The following is a 23,408-nucleotide window of genomic DNA, read 5'->3' as shown; positions in this document are numbered from 1 at the left end:
TGTCAAATCATATTGCAGATTGGACCCTTGCCCTCCTAATGTGATGAAAGCGGCCCCAATCAACTTTAAAGCCAATCTACTAGTCTGGGCTAACCTACAACTTTCTACAGGAAAGTTTCCAGAAAATTCGGGTCAAATTGTAATAACACCTATTAAAAAGAACAACAAAGAATCATCCAATAATATAGCCAATTTCAGACCTATCACAAGCATTCCACTTGCTGCTAAGTTAATAGAAGGGATGGTAAATGCGGAACTAAACACCTATCTAGACAGATTTAACATAATGCATAACAACCAATCAAGTTTTAGATCTGGTTTCACCACCGAAACGATTATGACCTCGTTACTAAACCATCTACATTCCCTTCTTAGTCAAGGTACAAGCGCTATGATTTTGCAACTGGACCTAAGTAGCGCCTTCGACCTAGTAGATCATACCATTCTAATGAATTGTTTAGAATCCATAGGTATCACAGGAAACATCCACAATTGGTTCCAGGGCTTCCTAGAGAATAGATCCTATCAGGTATTCAAGGATGACAAACTCTCGTACAGCTGGAACAACAACTGCGGATTACCTCTCTATCTCCTACCCTGTTCAATATCTATCTCATCTCACTGGGAAATTTGCTACAAAGCCTAAGACTCAACTTTTACATTTACGCAGACGACATTACTTTAGCGATCCCTGTAACCTGTCTGTCGTCAGATTTTATTAATTTCTTAACCAACATTCTAAATCAAATTGAGCTCTGGATGATAGCCTTCAAATTGAAACTCAACACAGAAAAAACTAAATTCTTCTTGGCAACTCCCAATGAAAAGATAAAAGAAAATAAAATTCACTTGAACGGTCGAGAATACAAAATTGATCAAACCATAAAAATACTAGTTGTAACCCTTGATAAGCACCTAACCCTGGAAAATCATACAGATCTATTGTTCAAGAAATGCATATCGGTCCTATGGAAGCTTCGCACCATCAAAAAATTATTTGATGAATCGTCTTTTCGTTTACTAGTACAATCATCCATTTTGAGTACCCTGGATTACTGTAATATTATATACCTAGGAGCTTATAAAAAGACACTTAATAAGCTGAGATTAATTCAGAACACTGCGGTCCACCTAATCTTTGGTTTGAAAAAATGGGAACACATTACCCCTTATTTTCAGAAACTTCACTGGTTGCCTGTGGAATCTAGAGTTCTCTTCAAATTTGCCTGCATTAGCTACAAAGCTGTTTTTGGGATGCTACCAGCTTACCTTGCCTCTCAGTTCTCTCTAAACTGTTCTAATAAGAGCACCCGCAGAACAAACTTATTTAATTATCCCCCCCCCCTGAAATCATGTCAATACAAGAAGTTTTTTGATAGAATGTTATTCCATGCAGCTAAATCGAACGCATGGCTTGTAAAACCCATATTAGAGGCCACTTCTTACGTTGACTTTAAAGAAAAATACTGAAGACACATCTGTTTGACAAGTTTTTAAATCTTCAATCGTGTTCCACCAATCTCATTATCAATTCCCAACAGCCGTCCACAGCTTAATTACTCCACTGTTCCAATTTTTAGATTTTAGATCTAGCCGATGTACTCTTTCAACTGTAATTGTATTTCAGTCTGAATGTTTTTACCTTGTATCAAATTGCTTGTTTCTATCCTGTATCAGACTGAATGTTTTGTTTAACTTGTATCTCAATCTCTGACTATGTTTCTCTGCTTTGAACTTCTGGTATAGCGGTATATAAGAAATAAAATTATTATTATTATTATTTTTTGGGGGGAGCAGTTTATGGGATGGTGGTGGGCCAATTGTAGGGTAGCATTAGACAATGGTTACTGCAAAGGGTAGTGCAGATGTGGGGCTAGGACAAGTATAGCGGTAGTTTTTAGGGGTGGAGACAGTTAGCAGGAGAATATTTTGGGAATGCGAGGCAGGTAGCAAGGTGGAGGGACAGTTAGGGCTGGATTCAAAAATGGGCAGCGGAAAAGATTCGCACTAAACATGATTATGTAAAGGGCATGCCCTCTATAGAATTATGTTTAGCGTTGATTCCCATAACCATCTCATGGCCAGGCCCCCTTTTGAGATACGTACCATGGGAGTTAGGCACCCAGCATTATAGAATAGTGTGAAGCTAGATGTGCTCTCAAATATTAATTGGCATCAATTAATGTCAGTAATTGGTTGTTAGCATTTCAATTATTGGTGTTAATTGACTCATTAGCCAATTAATTTGCACACATACATCTCAGGAGTATGTGCAACATTGGGCACCCAAATCTGGGTGCCATATTTAGAATCCAGGGGTTAGTTTACAGGGATGAAGCAATATGCAGAGGATATTTTTTAAGGGTGGAACAGTTTGTGGGATGGTGGTAAATTTTATGAGAGGGTACCTTTTTGTGGGTTGAGCAATTTTCAGGGTGATGGGGCAGTTGCTGGGGATAGATTTTGGCTGTGGGGCAGTTTGAGAGGTGGTGGGGTAGTTGGGAATAGTTTTCAGTGAGAAGCAGTTGGCAGGGTGGTTGGACAGTTCTAGGAAGTATATTTTATGGATGGAGAAATTTGTGGGGTGATAACATTAGCGGCACAATGTGCAGCGGCTGCTAAGAAAGCAAATAGAATGCTAGGAATAATCAAGAAGGGTATTACAAGCAGAACGAAAGAAGTTATCCTGCCATTGTATCGAGCGATGGTGCGCCCGCATCTGGAGTACTGCATCCAATATTGGTCACCGTACCTAAAGAAGGATATGGCAATACTCGAGAGGGTTCAGAAGAGAGCAACGCGTTTGATAAAAGGTATGGAAAACCTTTCATACGTTGAAAGATTAGAGAGACTGGGGCTTTTTTAGCTGGAGAAGCGGAGACTTAGAGGGGATATGATAGAGACTTATAAGATCACAAAGGGCATAGAGAAAGTGGAAAGGGACAGACTCTTCAAACTTTCGACAACTACAAGAACGAGAGGGCATTCTGAAAAATTAAAAGGGAACAGATTCAGAACCAATGCTAGGAAGTTCTTCTTCACCCAACGGGTGGTGGACACCTGGAACGCGCTGTGATAGGAGGGATTGGATAATTTTCTGAAGGAAAAGGGGATAGAAGGGTATAGATAGAGGGCTAGTATACAAGTCCTGGACCTGATGGGCCGCCGCGTGAGTGGTCTGCTGGGCATGATGGACCTCAGGTCTGACCCAGCAGAGGCACGGCTTATGTTCTTATGGGAGTAGTTTTGGGGATAGTAATAAGGTTGGAGTGAGTTTTTGCAAGGTTTTGGACAAGTCTCGTATAGAATAGGTTTTGGGGATGGGAGCAGTTAGCGGGATGATGGGCCTGTTAAAAATGAGTATTTTTCAGGATGGGGCAGATTTTAGGGTGCTATGGTATTTGGGAAGGCTAATTATTGGAGGGTGGAGCAGTTTGCCCCAACATTGGTTGGGGCAGTTGTGGGAAGGTATTATAGGGGGTTGAGCAGCATGCAGGGGGTGGAGCAGTTGAGGTAGTTTTGGGAAGTGGCAGCAGTTTGTAGGGTAGTGGGGTTGCTTCAAGAGTAATTTAGGGGTGGAGTTTTCAGGGTGGTGAGGTAATTGTGGGATGTTAGTTTTTGGGTGAGCACATGGTTCATGGGGCAGTTTTTGGAGTGGAAATAGTTGGAGGTTGGGAGAATAGAAAACAGGGAGAGGCAGTTTGAATGGAAAAATTCCCTAACTGCTGTATTTCACTGTATGTATGTTTCTAGGCTTCAGAAGCTGGAATTCCTCCTATACAAATTTGTTTGGATTTTTTTTTTTTTTTTTTTGGAGGGAGGCTTATTTCCCTAGAATCATCTGACATATGTGGCCCATTTTTTTATGTATTGTGTCTTTTGATTCATCCCACTCCATTAAATCTTTGGAGAGTAATGTTGTTACCACTCAAAATGACAGATACACAAATACTTATCCTAAACCATCAGCAGTTGGAAAGAATTATATGAAAGGTGTGTCTATCATCCTGAGCCAACCCTCACTCTACTATTGACTTCAGTAAGGGTATTTTGTGAATTGCTCATTTGGCTGCTCCTGGTATCCAATTAATTAATTTATTGCACACCCCAATAATGTACGTTGGTGCTTATTCTCTATCCACTCAAACTGGTACAAAATTCATGGCTAATTTTTACGTAGTGACTTTGCTCCAGTTCTTAACATGAAAGTCCATGAGGAAAAATAAAAGCTCATATGTACACCTGGCAATGCCACTTCTCACTGGTGGCTCATGAAATGGAGAGCAGTTGCTAACAATCCACCCTCACCTGGTGGGGGCTTTAGGGGTTGGGGAGGGCCTGCAGTTTCTCTTTTGTTGCACCCTGACATGCGCCTCAGTGGGCTCCCTCGCCCTGGGGCGGTCTCTATCTGCTTGCTATTACTGATGTTTTTCTTGCAACCTCCTGTATTGCCTTTGTTATTTTGCTGCTGTATTTGCTTGTTTGAGCTGTTTGCCATTCTCAATAAAGATATGTTATAAAAAAAACCCCAAATGTGCTCATGCAGAGGAACTAGAAAGAATTCCTTGAGCCATGCTCTGCATGTTTCCCCAACTTATGGCTTTTCTTTATTAAAGGAATTACCCTCTAATTCTCTATACCTATGCACCCAAATTTATACTTAGGGCCAAATTCTGTAAATAGTGCCTAACTCAGTAGGTGCCTAGGAAAACGGCGCCTATCACATTTCAATCAAAGCTAGGCACCATTTGTAGAATCACACCTACTGGCACCTAAATCAACTTAGGGGCCAGTAGATGTGTACAATTTAAGTGTCAATATATTAAGGTAGGGTTTTCTTGGCCTAATATAGTGGTGCCTAACTGAATCCACACCCAAACTCTACCCCAAACCATGCCTAATTGCCAGTAGGCGCTAGTAGATGCCTTGGTGTAGAGGGTGGTAGTGGGAAAGCAAGACAGATTTGGGAAGGAGGCATAAAAATTGAAGAAAGCTGAACATGAACGATCGGTGCCAGATATAGGCCAGAAAATAAATAGAAAATGGAAAGGAGGCCCTGGAAACAGAGTTAAGAGCACAGACAGAGGAAAGCGAGGGACCAGCAGAGCCTTTAACCATGTGCTTGTAGACTACAGCTCCGTGATTGTTCAATGCACCTCATACTGGAAGAAAAGCAGGTGGACAGGTGTGAGGGGGTGAGCCCAGAGGAAAGGGGTGCTCCACCCCAGTTGGCAACCAAAGTTAGGTATGCCACAGCCTCAGACACTCACTGCAAGGTCTCTCTCTTGATCTGCATGTGTAAGTCTCATGATCCCAAACACATATTACTCTTTCAGATTTCTACATCCTAAGTGCTTTTTTTTTTTTGGCCATAAATTGAAATTGCCAAAAATATTAGACCATTCTTCTAATTTTTTTAGGTCCCTTTTCATGTTGTACACACCCTCCGGAGTTTCCATTCTGTTGCAAATCTTGATATAATTTCAAAAAAGGCAAACTTTTTCTTCTAATCCTTCAACAATGTCTGTCATGAACGTTTAATAGAATGGGCCTCAGAACTAATCCCTGAGACACTCCACTACCTGCCTTTGTATTTTCTGCATAAATTCCATTTACTACCACCCTCTGCCAGAGCAGCAGGGCCATTGGAATTTTACAGGTCATGCCAGTGTGGTGAAGATGTGGACAGAAGCTGAGGATCAGAGAAGGGATGCAACCAAAGTTCCCTAGGACTTGCTAGTGAACATGTAAATCCAGGCCCAGGGCAAATCCAGGCCCAAATGGAGACATGATGGGCAGGATCAAGTGGGGCTTGTTCCTGCTTCAATAGATTTAAGTAGTTGATAAATTTCTTAAATAAATAAATAGGCCTTAGACTGCCATGGATTTTAATGGTAGGTCTGGGAGAGGAGGGTCCCTACAGGATCTGTGTGATGGGTGACATATTGGAGGTTAGAAAGCTCTGGGAGATGAGAATCAGATCACAGCTGGGCCTTTGCTGGGGTTATTTTAGAGACTATATCATGGATTGTGTATGCACCCAGTGCACATCGCAAGCCATGCTGTGATATGTACATAGTAATGAGCTCCTTTACATGCATTTTATATTTTGCATCTCATTACTGCAGTGACTCACATTGCTGTGTTAGGCACTGAACATGGTATTAGCGTCCTTTACCATGCACTAAGGGGCAAATAACACAACTTAGGGCCTTAATGCAGCTTGATAACTTTACCCCTTACCCAGTGAGACTGAAGGCTAAAGAACATGCTAGTAGATATTCAGCACAAATTAACTAGCCAGGAACAGTTAACTCGTATCTTAGTGAATAACTGGGTATTTTCAGGAACCATTTAACTGGTTATCATCACTGAAAATGCCTTGTTAGTGCAGAAAAAAAGCCAGTGCTGTTGGGTGTGTTTACTTGTCACAATATTTGGAACTTAAGAAGCCAGGCTTAGCTGGCAAATAAGGCTGCATAAACAGCAGGTCTATCTTTGCTCGATAAACCAATGTTAGTTGTCTGAATATTGTCTTAACTGACTAAGTGCAATGAATGTTTGGGTTGAATGCCAGTGAAAGGCAGTGAAAGCACTGCCTGCCAGAGCTGAATCAGGTGGATGATTCTTTCTGATGTCTGGGTTATCTCTGTAAACAACTAAATGTATCAAGGGATACAATCGTATATAACAAAAATAATCTAATTAGATTATGTTTAGTAGAAGGATTTCATTCATACCACATAAGAAAAAATATTAACATAACACAAATAGTGTATACAACAATAGTTACAAAAAACGGAGAAAAACAAACCTCAATTGCAAGCAGCCGGGACTACACAAGTAAGATGACAGCTCCAATGGTTGCTCATTGTGTCCATTTTGAACATAAATTTGAAAATTTGAAGTGCTGGGTAATTGAAAAATTAGTTCCATCTTTATGAAGAGGAGATATTAGAAGACTGTTATGGCAGAAAGAGCAACAGTGGATTAATCGTTTACAAACAATTGAGCCTTTGAATGGCAGCCATTCTTTTGATTATGATATCTGTTTTTGAGTTGAAGTTTTCAAATTAGAACTTTAATATTATCCATTTGGAATATACTTCTGGTATTGGTGTTTAGCATATCACGCAACACGTTTTCGTGATGACGTTATGACGCTTGGCTCCTTCGTCTTTTTGAACGAGCTGGGCACGTCTCGCAGTCCTAGAGCCATTTTGAGAGGAGTCAGTTCCACTGCCATTGTTTTGTAAGAAGCGTGGAGAAGTTCTACATTAAATGGATCCCCTGAAATAGCCAATTTGGGCGAAACAGAAAGACTTTTCAGTCGGGATGAGAAGCCAGATATTGGAAGAGAGGTTTTTTGATTACAACACCTTCAGATGAGTGCTATCTTTTTATATCTGACATAACTGCTCTTGATTCCACGTTTGTTAAAACCGTTTGAATTTTTGAAGTTGAAGCTGAGCTGTTGCCCTCATTAATATTTTAGATAGTTTGGGCTCTCTTTCACCACTTTTGACACATGAAGTTAACAGAATGCTAAAAATATAAATTTTGTTGCACATGAATGAAAGCAATAGTATATATATTTGTACGGAGTTTTTTTACAAATCAGTGATGATGCAAGTGGCTTAGGGTACTTGTGTAGTCCCGGCTGCTTGCAATTGAGGTTTATTTTTCTCCATTTTTTGTAACTATTGTTTTATACACTATTTGTGTTATGTTAATATTTTTCTTATGTGGTATGAATGAAACCCTTCTACTAAACATAATCTACAATACGTTTTGAATTAGATTATTTATGGGTTATTTCTGTGCCCCAGTGGCGTACCAAAGGGGGGGCGGGAGGGGCGGTCCGCCCCGGGTGCGAGCCCTGAAGGGGTGCTCCGGCGTCCGTTACCCCCCCCCCCCCCCCCCCGATGTCTGGTTCTTCCTCTCTGGCCTCCCCGCACCATTAAGAGTACCGAAGCAGCCTGCAGCAAGATCGCGATGTCAGCGATCTTGCGCTGCTTCATACTGTCCTCCGCCATGGTCCCGCCCCCTCAACTGACGTCAGAGGAGGGTGGCGGGTCCGCGGCGGAGGACAGCACAAGCAGCTCAAGATCGCTGACATCGTGATCTTGCTGCAGGCTGCTTCTACTCTAAATGGTGCGGGGAGGCCAGAGGGGAAGAACCAGACGTCTGGATGGGAGGTGGGAGGGGGAGGGCGAGCGGTCCTTCGGGGTGGGGCAGGCAGGCAGGCCTTCAAGGGGGGGGGACAGGTAGGCAGGCCTTTAAGGGGGGGACAGGGGGATGGAACAGGCCTTCAAGGGGGGGACAGGCCTTCAAGGGGGTGCAGGTCTTCGGGGGGTACAGGCCTTCTGGGGGGTGCAGCCTTCGGGGGGGTGCAGGCCTTCTGGGGGGTGCAGCCTTTGGGGGGTGCAGGCCTTCAAGGGGGGGACATGCCTTCATGGGGGAGACAGGCTTTCGGGGGGGACAGGCAGGCAGGCCTTCAAGGGGGGAACAGGCCTACAAGGGGGTGGGACAGGCCTTCAAGGGGGGGACAGGCCTTCAAGGGGGTGCAGGCCTTCAGGGGGGTGCAGGCCTTCAGGGGGTGCAGGCCTTCAAGGGGGGGACAGGCCTTTGGGGGGGGGGACCCTGGTGTAGAAGTACACAGAGGGAAGGGAGTGTTCAAAGAGATGTGCATATGCCAGACTTTGGGGGGGAAGAAATAATGGGTCTGAAAATAGAGGAGAGGGAGAGAGATGATGGACCATGGGATTTAGGGAGGGAAGGAACAAAAAGGGAGAGAAATTGGACACAAGGGATGGTTTGGAGGAGGGATAGAGATACTGGATAGGAAGGTAATTGGGAAAAGAAAGGGAGAGATGGTGGGCCCTGGGGTGGTGGGGAAGGAGGGAGAGATGCCGGATGAAAGGGTAGTTAAGAAAAGGTGGATCTGTGGAGGGAGATGGAAAAAAAGGAAAGATACCAGACTTCCTGGGGAGGGAAGGGAAATGGAAAGGGAGGACAGAGATGGCAGATGGATGGTTAGCATGAAGAAAGAAGGAGACCCTGGCAATCAAGTTATCAGAAGACAACCAGAGCCTGGGACCAACAAGATTTGAAAAATAACCAGACAACAAAAGGTAGAAAAATTAATTTTATTTTCTGTTTTGTGATTACAATATGTCGGATTTGAAATGTGTATCCTGCCAGAGCTGGTGTTAGACCGCAAACGTGAGCTAGGATTTAACAGAGAGAGGAAAAGTCCTTTTTGTTTCTTTATTTTATTTACACCACAGCGCCAGTGTGGTTAGGAGAAGCCAAAGGGGGTGAAAAACCTATAAAACCCACCAGGATTTTTGAAAAAAATCACCCAACTGGGCAGAAAAATCGAATCGAAAAACCAATTAAATAGGCTGAATCGAAATTTTTCTTCCTGAATCGGGCAGTTTGCGCTACTGTCTCAGACATTAGGACCTGGGATTGGGGAGAGATGGCATCCTCAGTACTTTATAATGCAAGTGAAATGAGGATTTGGTCAGACTTTTGAAGGGTCTGCAGAAGAAAAATATTGTTTAGGCCGGGGACATGAGACAGCAGGAAATGGGAACTTTTCTTCCTTCTATTTTTGTGAATGGAAAGGCTGAGGATTCAGTTCAGTTAAAATATGTGCTTTATAAAAAAAATATAATAATGTGTTTTATAAAGTTTATAAGCATTGCTGGCCTACCCAGTGAGGTGTTCCTAGTGGTGGTGGTGGTGGTGGTGGTAGTGTGTCAATATGTTGAGAGGAAGAGGTGGTCTGGGAAATTCTCCTGAGCAAATTCCGGGCCCGTTTCCACCCCCCAGTTAGTCCACTCCACTCAACTGGTTCACACACTGAGTGGGTCTTTGGGTATTGTGCCTAGGTAGTTGTTTTGGGATCTCTTCCAATGGTTTGTCAGTATCTCCTTGTGGTCCAAGGAAGGAAACTTTGTTAACCTTAGCATTGACCTTTTGTAACAGTGCTGCTTGTGTGGCATTAGGCTATCTAGTGATCGAAAGAAGAAAAAAACAGACCTTTGCACATTTTTGCACTATAGGTGGGTGTATGAGGAGATTCACATTTCCTGCACAGCTAAGTCCGTGTGAAGTTCCCTTGTGTTGTATTTGACATCTAGCAAGGTCTCTGTTTGGAAGGAAAGATCTAAGCTTAAAAATGAAGTGGCCAGAAGTTATGGTAAAAGCAGATAGCTTAGCTGGTTTTAAGAAAGATTTGGACAAATTCCTGGAGGAAAAGTCCATAGTCTGTTATTAAGACATGGGGAAGTGTCTGCTTGCCCTGGATCGGTAGCATGGAATGTTGCTACTCTTTGGGTTTTGACCAGGTACTAGTGACCTGGATTGGCTACCATGAGAATGGGCTACTGGGCATGATGGACCATTGGTCTGACCAAGTTAGGCTATTCTTATGTTATGTTCTCATCTGTAGGGGCCTTTGGTTTCCTTATTTTAATGTATTTTTTTTCTGGGAACTTATCAGTGTTTTTTATAATGGGAACAAAAATGGAAGAGAATTAATGTGTGTGGAATGGGGGGAGGGGGGTAACTAATTTCTTCAGCTAAATAATTAAATCCACCTCAACCAGACATAGGAGAACTCGCACACCATTCACACACCCTCCAACCAAAAACGTCAAAAGAAAAAAACTGTTCGACATCCTCCTAACACTCGACCCCCAACTCTACAACCTATTGACCTCGACCACAGACTACAAAACCTTCAAAAAAGAAATAAAAACCCTTCTATTCAAAAAACACATAAAACCGAACTAACACAATCAGAACTGTCCCAAGCATCACCTACAACTACTCCATACGTACTTCTGATGTCATGACAATTCAGACATAATTTATGTTATGTTATGTTTGGAATAATGGTTACATATATGAGGTTCAATAAAAGAATATTTTCACTCCCTGTTTCTATTCTGACCATTTATACCGTTTCATGGTTATTACAAAAAATATTTTTTACATGGAGGGTGGGTGGGGGGGGGTGTCAAAAAAATGATGGGCCCGGGTGCCACATACCCTAGGTACGCCACTGCTGTGCCCTCTCCTCTCCAAGCAGTCCCTGCTTAGGCCTTCATTAACCCTTTTTCCTACAACTTTTTGGCATCAGACGTTCCTTCCCCTCCTCCACCAATCCCCTTTTGGCCTTTGTCACTCCCTCTGTCTTCCAGTAGCTCCTTCTCATGGTCTCATTCAACCCTTCTAAATCCTCAGCTATTCACCCACATCAGCATGTCATCCGTCCCACTCCCAAGCAACCACCCCAGCCTCAATCATCCTCTTCTTAAACCATTATTCCATACCTCATTTTTCCTTTTGGGCATCCACTACTCTGCCAGTCTTGAGTCTATTCAAATATTGGTTGATGAGGTCTGGAGAACTCTGCCCTGCAACTCCAATATGTCACCCATCACACAGATCCTGTAGGGACCCTCCTCTCCCAGACCTACCATTAAAATCCATGGCAGTCTAAGGCCTATTTATTTATTTAAGAAATTTATCAACTACTTAAATCTATTGAAGCAGGAACAAGCCCCACTTGATCCTGCCCATCATGTCTCCATTTGCAAATGGCTGTTGAAACCTCTATTGAGTAGGAATCGCTCCTACCTTGACTCTTAGACTACTATGGATTTCAAAGATAGCGCAGAGGGGAGGGTGGTCTGCATAGTATAGGGGGGGGGGGAGCCATGTTGGAGGTTAGAAGGCTCTGGGGAAGGGGAGAAGGAGAAAGATTCAATAGAGGATGGGTTTTGATCTTGGGAAGAGAAGAGGAAAGAGATTGAGAATTATTGAATCGGGGCGGGCCTTTGCTTTTTCAGAAATTAAGTAGAATCAGTTTGGGAATAGACATTTTGAACTGGGGAGGGGGAGAGACAAAGGGGTATTGAATTAGGGGTGGTTATGTGCTTTTGTGGAGAGGAATTAAATCAGGGGAGATCCTTTTGACTTTATAAAGGGGAGGGGACTTGAATTGGAGGCAGGACTTTGCTTTTGGGGAACAGACAGGAGGAAGGGAGGGGGATTGGATCTAGGGTAGGCCTTTTGACCTGGGGGGGAAAGGAGGGAGAGAGCAGAACTGGAGGGTGTCGCTTCATATGGAGGGGGGATTTTATTATTGTGGTGAATCTGAGAGGAAATTCAAGTCACACTGGAGGATACTGACACTACACAGAAGTTATGCATATTCAAAACCTGACTGGCTGGGTGAGAACTGAGCTTAGAGCCCCTGGTCGAATGCCTTTGCATTAGCACAGCTCCTTTCTCCTCAGGGAACTCTCTAAATACCCTTCCAGACTTCATGCTGCTTTTCACATCTCATGATAATTTGCACACTACTCACATCCAGGTCTTCGGAGATGAACACAATCTCTTCCCAAGCTCATGGCAGAAAGGAGGAAGTGGATGGGAGGGAGAGCTACACGTCTGAAGGACAAAGCATTTCTCACTAGACAAAAAGAAAATATGTGGAAATGCCCTTCTTGAGGATACACCCAATAATAAGTGTGAAGGCAGGCTGGTGGAGTGGTTAGCAGTGTTGTGATGTGAGAGTGGAAGATTGGTCTACTGCAGAGGTAGGCAATTCCAGTCCTCAAGAGCCAGAGCCAGGTCAGGTTTTCAGGATATCCACAATGAATATGTATGAGATGGATTTGCATGCACTGCCTCCTTGAGATGCAAATCTATCTCATGCATATTTATTGTGGATATCCTGAAAACCTGACCTGACTCTGGCTCTCGAGGACTAGAATCGCCTGCCCCTGGTCTAGTGGTTAGGGTTGCAGGTTCAAGCCTATGCTTTTCCTTGTGACCCTGGGCAAGTTGCTGAACACTCTAGTCGAATTATGAGCCAAAGAAGGAGTGGGTAAGGGACTGAACATATCAACATTAAGGAACAAATACAATTTTATTATAAGCAAAAATAACATAAAATCATATCATCTATGTAAAACCAAGCCTTATTAAAAAAAAAAAAAAAAAGTCCAAGTCTTGTGAATTTTATGGACCCAGATTGTGAGTCCACTGGGACAGATAGGGAGGAGTACCTGAATATAAACCATTTAGGCTATTACCAGTGTATAAATATTAAAATAATAAAATTTTTGGCTTTCCTTCAGCTCATTTGGATCCAAAGGGGTCCCAACTAAAAATCAGTGGGGGACTATTGTTCTAGATTTTTAATGTCATATTGTACCAATGGCAAGTGACACCAATGAATAACCAATACAAAAACATCCAGTAATTGATTTTTATAATGCAGAATGTACAGTGTGTTGTATTATGTTGTTTTACTAGAGTCCCACATCACAACTGATTCCACAGCCTGAGTCCTGGAAATGAGTCTCTTTCAATGTCCGAAGGAACATGCCATGCCCTGCCCCTCCTTCTTCTCTACCTGGTTTCATTCTGCACAGCAGTGTTCTTTTAATTAAGATCCTTCAGCCTAGGGCCATTGTCCCTCTAATCGCTCTGGGAAACCTGACTCGGGAACAGTCATGGGATGCCTGTGAATTCTCTCAAAACTGAAAGAGTCAGCGGTTACATTCAAGAGGGCTGGAATTGCAAGTATCGGCAAAGTGGTGTTCTGGAAACTGTGGCCAGGACTGCCATTGGCCCAAAAGGATCATGCACCCTGCTCCCTAATTCCCACAGGATTGTTCTGGGCATTAAAGGATTTGCCTACACCAACAAAAATGTTAAAAGTGATAACTTTTAGGAAGGTCAGTGTGATCCTGGTCTCTGGCATTCTCTCAGCACCAGAGAAGTAGTGCCAGCCTCTACTGCCTAGACCGTAGTCCAAGGGCTTAACTCAGGTAGGTCTGTGTGAATTTTGAGCACACCAGTGCTCGCTTAACACAATTACACACACATACACTCAAGCAAGTAACAGAGAAAACTGCAGCACGGCAAGATGACATTTTTTTTCCAGGCTTTCAAAGGCAGACGAGGTAAGAATTTTCACATAAAGTGTTTGCACTTAAAAAGTTTGAAGTTCCTTAGAGTATAATTTAAAATTGGTATTAAGATTACATTTTGGGATCTATGTGCAGAGCGGGTGCTGCAGTTAATTTACTAAAGATTGTGCATAATATCATCAATTAGGCAGTCTCATCTGCAAAACACAGCTACATATCAACGAAATTCCATCCTGACTGTCGTTATCAGTAAGTGCAGTTATTTCCCATGAACTAACTGGCAGAGCCTCCTGCCACTCATTGCCCATCCAATCACTCGTTCACTCTCTCACACCCTGCAGCTCATTACCCACTCACTCTCATACTTCTTGTCACTCATCACCTATGCACTCACTTTCACAGCTCTTCTGCCAAAGTCAGACAATAGTTCTAAAATGAACCAATGACTCAACATTATGAGTCTGCCTGGAGGATCTGTCATAGATTTGTGTACTTTAGGTAAAATGTATCTGGTGGGGATGACAGGATATTTAAAAATCAATCAGAAAGCCTTTTTTTCATCAGCTATTTCTTTAATATCTTTTAAAGAGTATCTGTGGGGTCTTCATTCAGAGGACTATAAAAATCCTTGTCTTATAATCTGCCATTCAGTTTCCAGTATATATTTATGACATGCAAGTAAGACAATACTGTACTGCCTCCTTTGCAAGTTTAATGACAATGTTACAATTTTGTGACAAAGACCTCACTGCTTCTGTTTCTGCTCTTGTAAGATTATAGTAAAGTCTCTTCTTACACTCTATGTACATTTATTATTTTTGGGAATGCTTCTCTTCTTTGTTCATGATTCATTGCTTTTAGAATACTAGTAGGGGTATTTTCAAAAAACTAGACATTTTAAAAAATGGCAAAAATCAGCACTTGGATGTCCTAATCACCAGGAGCCAGGACGTCCTAGTACCGATTTTCAAAACCATTTTTCTGGATGTCTTGCAAGATGTTCTACCCGCTGTGAATCCAAAACTAAAGGAGGACATTTTGGAGGAGTTTCTGAGTGGGCTTTGGGTGTACTTAGACTTGGACGTCTTGCGGCGATAATCAAACGTTTCCGAAGACAGGTCTTCCGAGGCTAGACCTGTTTATAAAGTGACTAAGTGCCAAAAAGTACCCAAACTGACCATATGACCACTGGAGGGATTACATAACTTTATTCTTCTATACTGCCACAATCATATGACTTCTAGGGGGTTTACACTGAAGAGAATTGGACAATCAGTGATTTACAAAATACAAATAGTAAAAGTACAACACATTTCTCAAGGATAGTCAGTATAAAATTATTAAATATAGTATGACTTCTGTTTAGGAAATAAATCTGTCAAACAATGCAGTTTTAATTTCTTTCCGAAAAGCGCCATAGGTCAACCTGGCTCCATTGATGTAATTTCCTAACCAAACTGCTATTTATTTGCTTGAAACATGAATGTTCTATCCAAAAAGGACCTGTATTTACAACCAGTGATCCTTGGGTAAGCAAATAAGTTACAATTTCTGGTTATCCTAGTAGGGCTGTATAGCACGAAATTAGGTAAGAGAAAGGTAGGGGCTATTCCCCAAACCGATTAAGTAATGACTCCCACACACACACTCCCCCAGTGGTCACTGTCCTGTCCCACCCCTCCAAAAATCTGAACGAAACAGTACTTAGCTATCTCTAGAACAGCAGCACCTAGTGTGGAAAAGCCTGGCAGAGCATCACACAGGTGTCTTAAGTAACCTGGTGGGTGAACTAGTGAGCCATAGAGAGGAAGACCTAGGCCCATAAGCCTCTCTAACCACTACATTTATGATGAAAAGTGTGAGGACACCAAAACCCTACTATACTTCCATATAGGTGCCACTTGCAGTTATAAGGGCTATTGAGGTGCGTATTGTAGGTTGGGGGGGGGGAATTTGGAGGGTTCACCATACATTATAAGGGGGATTTGGTGAAATGTACTTCTGGTACCCTTTATGTGAAGTTCACAGCAGTGCCCCACTGCTCTGTTGGCATGTCTGTGTGGCCAATCCATTACAACACTGGCCCCTCCCACATCCAAATGGTCTGGATTTAGATGTTTTGCACTTGGACGTATCTGTGGTCAAAAATGGCAAATAAAATTAGGCATCCTAAAATTGGACATTCTGTTGGCCAAGACATCTAAATAGGCAATCGGTATGTCAATGCTCTTTCCAATGTCTCCTTCCTTGAATTCACATTTTAAATGCATGTCATATCCTCACAAAATATGCATTTGCTTGAGTATTCATAACAAAGCTTCACTATAACATCTTTATACTGTATATACATATTTCCTTATCACTTTCAGAGCTTCACATTGTTATTTGGATTTTGACTTCCACGGCAATTGCATATTTTTTTCACTTTGTTTTAAATTTTTTATTATTGGCTTTATATTGACCCTCTCTTTTGGTTCTCCCTATTTATACATGTATACTCCTATGTATACTTTTACATCTCTTTAAGGACTCCTGAGGAAGGCATCTATGCCGAACTATGGACCGTGTTATGTCCTATTCTACATCAGTGACCACCATCTACATTTGAGAATTGTCTTGTATTTACTCCTTGTTATCTACAATCAAGATTTATCTCAACAGTACATTTCTGTGTGCTCATCCTGATACAGTGATGCTTTATCCCACTCTGTTTTGCTGTTCATTGACTTTTTGTGTGGGTACTTTGACACCTCTTTGTTTGGAATTTATAAGCCCCCACCATCCATAGGCATCAGAACGGGGGGGGGGGGGAGGGGGAGGGGGGAGCCACAGGTGACATGGCATCCCCATAAATCTGCAGGATCTCCCCACTGAAACCATCATTGTAGTGCTGAGGCTGTGGAACAAAGAAAAAGAAACCACACGGCTGCACATTTCCTCCTCGTGGCTGCCAGTCCCGCCAACTTCTCACATCCCTTCTTGTTCCGGCAAAGCCAAGAGTGCAGCCCTGCAGATTCTTTTTCTTTGTTTTGCCACCACTGCTAGTTTGGAGAACAGCAGCAATGGTAGTAGGGACATTGGGTGAGAAGGGGGTAGACGCTGGATGTGGGAGGGGGGAAGAAAGGGACAGACACTAGATTAGGGGGAGAGAGGGTCAGATGCTGGGTGGGTGGTGAAGAAAGGAAACTATGCATACACCACACCCAAAAAATGCCTTTTAGTGATTTTGGACCATCAGAGGTATACACCGTATTCTGTTCAGCATAGCATAATGCGTGAATATCACTTCTTCATCAGTCCATATTTTAAATATGAGTTTTTAAAAATATAAATATTTTTTAATTCTTGAAAAGTAGTCATCTAAAGTTTGTTTGTTTTTTAGAACTTATTTTTATAGCCATATCAGGGGGGTTAGATGCCAACACAAATTCATGTTTCACCCTGACCAGGCTGTTTCATGGCAGATTCCCCCTCCCCCCCCCTAAAGATTCTGGAAGAAACTGTTGAGCAGATAGCCTGTTCTTTCTAGAGGCCCTGAAGCAGTGGCTTTTATGCCACGAAACGATTGTCGGTCTTTTTTTGTCAAATTATCAGTGTTATCTACATAAAAGCATTTTTGTTTAGTATTGTGGAAAGTTTTTCACCTCTTGTTTTTCTAACCACAATAATGAAAGTTTTTTCTGCTGATGATATGAAGGTGGTAAGAGTGTGGGTTCACTTCTTCAACGCTCTGAGGCTTTTTTTTTCGCTGGTTAAGCAGTGCTCAATAACACAGGTGTTATAATCAATGGAGTGACTTTGTTGTTTATTTCCCTCCACTCCCCTTTTCTTGCGTACTTTGGAAGAGATACATTCAGTTGGGTGCTTTCTATACTATCTGTTAAAGAAAGGAGACAGATGCTGGATGAGGGGGATAGAAGGGGTAGATACTGGAAGTGGGAGGGGGAAGAAAGGGGGAACAGAGTGGATGAGCGGGAGAGAGAGGACTGATGCTGAATGTGTAGGGTTACCATATGTCCGGATTTATCCAGACACGTCCTCTTTATAGAGGACTATCTGGGCGGTTTTTCAAATATCCAGCAGTTTGTCTGGGATTAGGAGCTCGGGACCACGTCTGGAGAGCATCCACGCATGCGCACATGCGTGTGACCTCATCATGTTACATCTGCACATGCTCGGAGGCCCTCGAAGACATGGCCCCAAGCTCAGGAAGAAGAGAAGAAGAGGTATGTGTGGGGGTGGGACAGGGGCAGAATGGGAGCGTGGCTTGGGCAGAATAGGTGTGTCTGGGGGAGGGGGGCCATGTGTCCTCTTTTTTTGCAGGAAGAAATATGACAACCCTATGAATTCGGAAAGGGGAAGAAAGAGGACAGATTCTGTATATGGGAGGGGGAAGAAAAGGGAGCAGACATAATGTAGTCAGAGAGAGAGAGAGGGACAGATGTTGAATTGGGGAGAGAGGGGACACATGCTGGATGTGGAGAGGGGGGGAGAAAAGGGACAGATATTGGAAGGGGGAAAGAGGGTGAAAGCTGGATGTGGGGAGGGAGAGAGGAGGCAGACACTTGTAACCCCTTGCTTAGCCAGATGCTGGGAAGGGGCACACAAAGTTATTTTATTTGTTAGGGACCAGAGCTAGGATCAACTTAACAGCTGGAGTCCCACAGCAAGCAAGCACCAGACACTCCTCTCACTTAGGGTTACCAGATGTCTGGATTTACTCAGACATGTTCTCTTTTTAGAGGACTGTTTGAGTGCCAAGGCCGGGATTGGAGTGTGGAATGGGACAGGGCTGGGGGTAGAACAGGGTAGAGCTGGGGGCAGAATGGGACAGGCTCTTACATATATATATATATATATATATATTATTTTTTTTTCTTTTTACTGAAAATCTGGTAGCCCTACTCTCACTCCTTGAATAATGCAGACTACACCAGGATGTAAAGTCCAAAATGTTATGTTTTATGTTATATTGAAACTAGGAAGAGGCACACACTTGACCAAGGAACAGTTTCTGGCAGAACACAGCCCAAGTACCTATATGTACAGATTCTCCTTCTTCACTCCAACATGTTATTTCTAATTCCCAACTCCAATTCCAGTGATTATAAGGTGGGCTCTGACTAACAGAAGCCAACCTTCTTAAACAGATTTGCACTGGCCAGTTGGTGGGTTCTGACCAAAAGACAGTGTCAGGACAGGGTACCATAACTGCTGTATACTGTGCTGACCTGAGGAATTAAGTTTTGGCCTCTAAAAGCTAATTGAACTATGTATTTAGTCCAATAAAATGGCATCATATTACCCAAATTTTGTTTTATTTATATTTGTTAACCTATAATGTAATGACTGTAATATACTTTTGCTATCTTTATATTTTGCACAGTTAGACTTTAGAGGACTGTCTGGAAGGCTTTCTCCCCTGTCTGGCGAGAAAGTGTCTCGAGTCCTAACCTATCTCCCACTTGCCTCCTGGCTCCACTGAAAATGAATCTTTGGGCTGGCTGGCAGCAGCAGCAAGGTGAGCCTGCGGCTGTTGGCATGCCCTGGAAACCTCTCTCTGGAGCAACTTCCTATTCCTGCATAGGCAGGGTGCTCTAGAGAGGTGGCTTCCAGGGCAGGCTGATGACAGCAGGCTCACATTACTGCTGCTGCCGGCTGGCCCAAACATTCAATTTCAGCGAGGTGGTAGGTGGGGGACAGGAGAGAGACAGAAGCACAGTCCTACGGGGGGAAGAGGGGTATGTATGAAGGGAGGGAGACAGATAGAGAAGCACCCATGGGAGGGAAGCTGGAGGGAGGGACAGAGAGAGAGAGAGAAGGAGGGAAAGAGAGAAATACCAAAAGGGTATAGAAAATGAGAAGGGGGACTAAGGAAATGGGTGAAAGGTGGGGAAGGGCAGGGGCGAGACTAGTGGGAGATGGGCCATGGTTGGGGCTGAGGTGGGTGCAGGTGCGAAGGAGTAGAGTCATGGGTAGGACAGGGGTAAAGTCATGTGTCCTCTTTATTGACATCACCCTAGTCACACATTTACACTTTACCTTAACATATATGCTAACAAACAAACCAATATAGACTGTTCTGAGTGGACAGGTCATCACTTAGCAGACCAGCTTTATTAGGGCTTAGTAAAAGCAAAGTTAAAGAAATGGGTTTTTAGATCAGTTTTAAATTTGGCAAACACAATTCAGTTCAAAGGAAAGGTGGAAAGTTATTCCATAGATATAGTGTCAGATAATAGCAATTTATAGTGTGCTTCTGCGGAGGGGAAGTACAAATTGGCTGGAGTCAATAGACTTAAGGGCATGGTTAGGAGTGTAAAGGGCAGTTAAGGAAGACAAAAATAGAGGAGCACCTAAATGATATGCCTTATAGGTTAGACACAAGATTTTAAACCAATTATGACAGTGCAATGTCAGTCAATGTAGGCGGAATAGAAGTGGAGAAGCACGATCGGATCTAAGGGCATTACCAAATACACACACACACAAAAGAGCTGCCATATTCTGCAGGGTTAGACACTGCCTTAGCTGGGACTCAGGAATACTGGTAAACATGGAGTTGCAATAGTCAAGTTTTGAGATCAAATATACCTGTATAAGCTTGTGTAATGTAGGAAAATCAAGAAGCCAGTACAGGAAGAGAAAGTCTGATTGAGAAATTTGTGCTTGGAAATATATATTTGAGAATCAAGAATCATACTTATTAGTGCTCTACTGAATTGCATAGTTTACTATTCGGCTGAATATGAATAATGAATAATATTATTCAGCCGAATACGAATACTGAATATGAATAATAGGAATTGAGCTGTAACATAAGAAATAAAAGAAGCTATGGGCTCCTTTTACAAAGGCGTGCTAGCGGTTTAATAATAGCGCGTGCTAAACCACTGAATGCACTAGCTGCTACCGCCTCCTCTTGAGCAGGCGGTAGTTTTTGGCCAACGTGTCATGAAAAGTTGCATGCGTTAACCCCATTAGCGCGCCTTTGTAAAAGGAGCCCTATGTGTAATCAGAGATCAGATGTTTATTTCAGTAGATTTAAACTAGTAAGGCCCCAGATTATTTGTATTCTAATCTAATTCACTATTTGGCCAAATATGAATAATATATTTGGGGCTGAATGAGATTGACTCTGAATATTCAGTACAGCCATACACCTAAGAATCAAAGTTATTGAACCAAACTAATATTCATATTAAAAAAGGAGAGCCGAGGAAGGCTGTGGATTGTGGTCTGAAATCCAATAGCAACAAAAGAAGAAAACCCGACAGTTCCACAGTGAATGGAAAAACAAAAAACAAAAGAAATTGTGGAAAAGATGTTCTTGATGCAGGTTTTAATTCAGTTTATTTTAGTAATACAGGAACAATTCACATATGCATAGGATGAAAAAGACCCAGCACGATCCGTGTTTCGACAAACCTGCCTTCCTCAGGGGTCCTAGTATGTGCTATGAGTTAAGAAAAGATCAGTTGTGGATGTGAAGATGAATATAAAACCAAGTACTAGAAAAATCTGTGCTTTAACAAAGCACTCGAACTGTGCTACAAAAACCTATGCTCATGAAATCCAACAGGACATTGTGCCCTGACATTGAAGTTTTGAACCAATGTTGCCAGTGGTGTCAGCAAGAGACACACTCAACATACAGAATAGTATCAATTATGTATGTTGTATGGCCCATTTAGGCACATCAACTTATGTCAGCCATTGGCGTGGCATAATTGGTCACACCTAAAGTTCAGCATGCCAAACTGGCTTAAGTTAGTATTCTATAACAGTTTAACTGTGCCACTGCTATTTTATGAAGGTGTTTCCTGCTGCTGTGGGATGGGAGGTCCTTCTTTTACCTCTAGCTGTCAATCAGCTTTGCTTCAGTAGAGGTGTTACAATACATGAGTTCTAGTAATGGTGTTACAATACATGAGCTAAATACAGTATATGTGAATCTTACCTAAATATACTATAATCATTGTTTCTGTATTGACATATACTCATCTTTCTTTATACTGTATTGTGGGGAGTAGCCTGCTGTTTCCTCCATGTTGCTACTCCACCTAAATGTTTCTTTATTTGCTAAAATGTTCTGTGAAGAGTATCATCTTTATTCCTTTCTTGAACATTTTGGTGTCCTTTTCTAGTTTTAATTCCTTCGGAAGGAAGTTCCACCACATTGGGGCCATCACTGAGAACATTCTTTTTCTGACATTTTTGAATTTGATGTATCTATCTGAAGGAGGGTATTTTCAGTAGGTATTCTTGGCTCGAGTGGAAGGCACATGCTAGTGTACGGTTGTCTAGTCTAGTTGTTAGGTATTGCAGTTCTGACAGATGAATGGTTTTGTGTGTCAGCAAAATTATCTTGAATTTCACCCTGCTTTCATTCGGGAGCCAGTGTAACTTTCAGTGGTGGGGTGGCACTCGCCTGCTTTGATTTTCCCATCAGAAATCTAGCTGCTGCGTTTTGTACTATTTGGATCTGTCTGATCATGTACTTTGGAATGTCCAGCAGGATTGCATTGCAGTAGTCGAAGATTGAAATTAACTGGGATATTACTACGTTGGACATTGCTTGATGGGTTAGGTAGGGTTTTAGTCCTCTAACCCAGCAAAATTTGCCATAAGCATTTTTCACAATGTGTTGCATGTCCAGGTTTGGATCTAGCCATACTCCTAGGTTTCTCACTCCCTCCATGATGATTTTATGGTGCTGCCATTCAGGAATAAATATTACTCTAGGTTTCTCCTGAGTCTCATTCCTCATGCCTTCTATAATGATCCCTTATGCTCTAGTTTAAGCATCTCTGTGTTCATTTTTTCAGTGGATTTTGACATTAGTGCTGACCAGGGATCCAGGATGTACAGTTTCATGGGAGGAGGCCTATTCTGCGCCTTTGTGGGCAATATCCTGCTAGTGGTTTCCACGGTGACAGACCACTGGATGCAATACTGGCTGTCTGGGAGCTTTGCACACCAGGGCCTTTGGAGGTACTGCATGACTGGCAAGTGCTACCTGCAGACTGAAAGCATGGGTAAGGAAGCACCACAATTTTACTGATTTGGAAATGTTAAACAAATTGACTACAAACTTTATGAACCTATTCACCTTAGACTTTGAACAAATAATTCATACAAAAAAGAAAAGTTTGCCAATGTAACCCCTCCTTCTCAGACTGAGGTAAAAGGTATCCCTCTTGAAATAAGATTTATTTTGTAGATGTGAACACCGAGGGTTAAATTGATACCTTTCCCCAGGAGAAGGGGTAAATTACATAAACAAAATAATAATATATAATAATATGGTATAACCTTGGAATAAAAATAGTTATTAAACATATAATAAAATAAATATAAAGAAGCACTAAGGATTCAAAATTGAATAAAGAAATAAAATTTAATAAACAAATGCTGTATATCAAATCTAAACAAAGAAATTCTACT

The 23,408-nt window shown here is 42.3% G+C and overlaps 2 protein-coding genes across 2 annotated transcripts in view; both read left to right on the top strand.

The window, feature by feature from the left end:
• Window positions 1-16,727, top strand: part of LOC117369382 (probable serine/threonine-protein kinase DDB_G0284251) — a 62,581-nt gene extending 45,854 nt beyond the window's left edge. Inside the window, exon 5 of the mRNA XM_033963866.1 lies at window positions 16,489-16,727. Coding sequence (XP_033819757.1) covers window positions 16,489-16,497 — 9 coding nt within the window. The 3' untranslated portion in view covers window positions 16,498-16,727. The remainder of the gene's footprint in view (window positions 1-16,488) is intronic.
• LOC117369383 (lens fiber membrane intrinsic protein-like) overlaps window positions 13,347-23,408 on the top strand; it is a 29,408-nt gene continuing 19,346 nt past the window's right edge. The window contains exons 1-2 of the mRNA XM_033963867.1: window positions 13,347-13,859; window positions 22,790-22,999. Coding sequence (XP_033819758.1) covers window positions 22,825-22,999 — 175 coding nt within the window. The 5' untranslated portion in view covers window positions 13,347-13,859; window positions 22,790-22,824. The remainder of the gene's footprint in view (window positions 13,860-22,789; window positions 23,000-23,408) is intronic.

This window comes from Geotrypetes seraphini, chromosome 11 (genome assembly GCF_902459505.1).
Source record: "Geotrypetes seraphini chromosome 11, aGeoSer1.1, whole genome shotgun sequence".
NCBI classification, from domain to species: Eukaryota; Metazoa; Chordata; class Amphibia; order Gymnophiona; family Dermophiidae; genus Geotrypetes; species Geotrypetes seraphini.
The sequence above is the reverse complement of the archived record's forward strand: the minus strand, read 5'-3'. Positions and strand labels throughout refer to the sequence as shown.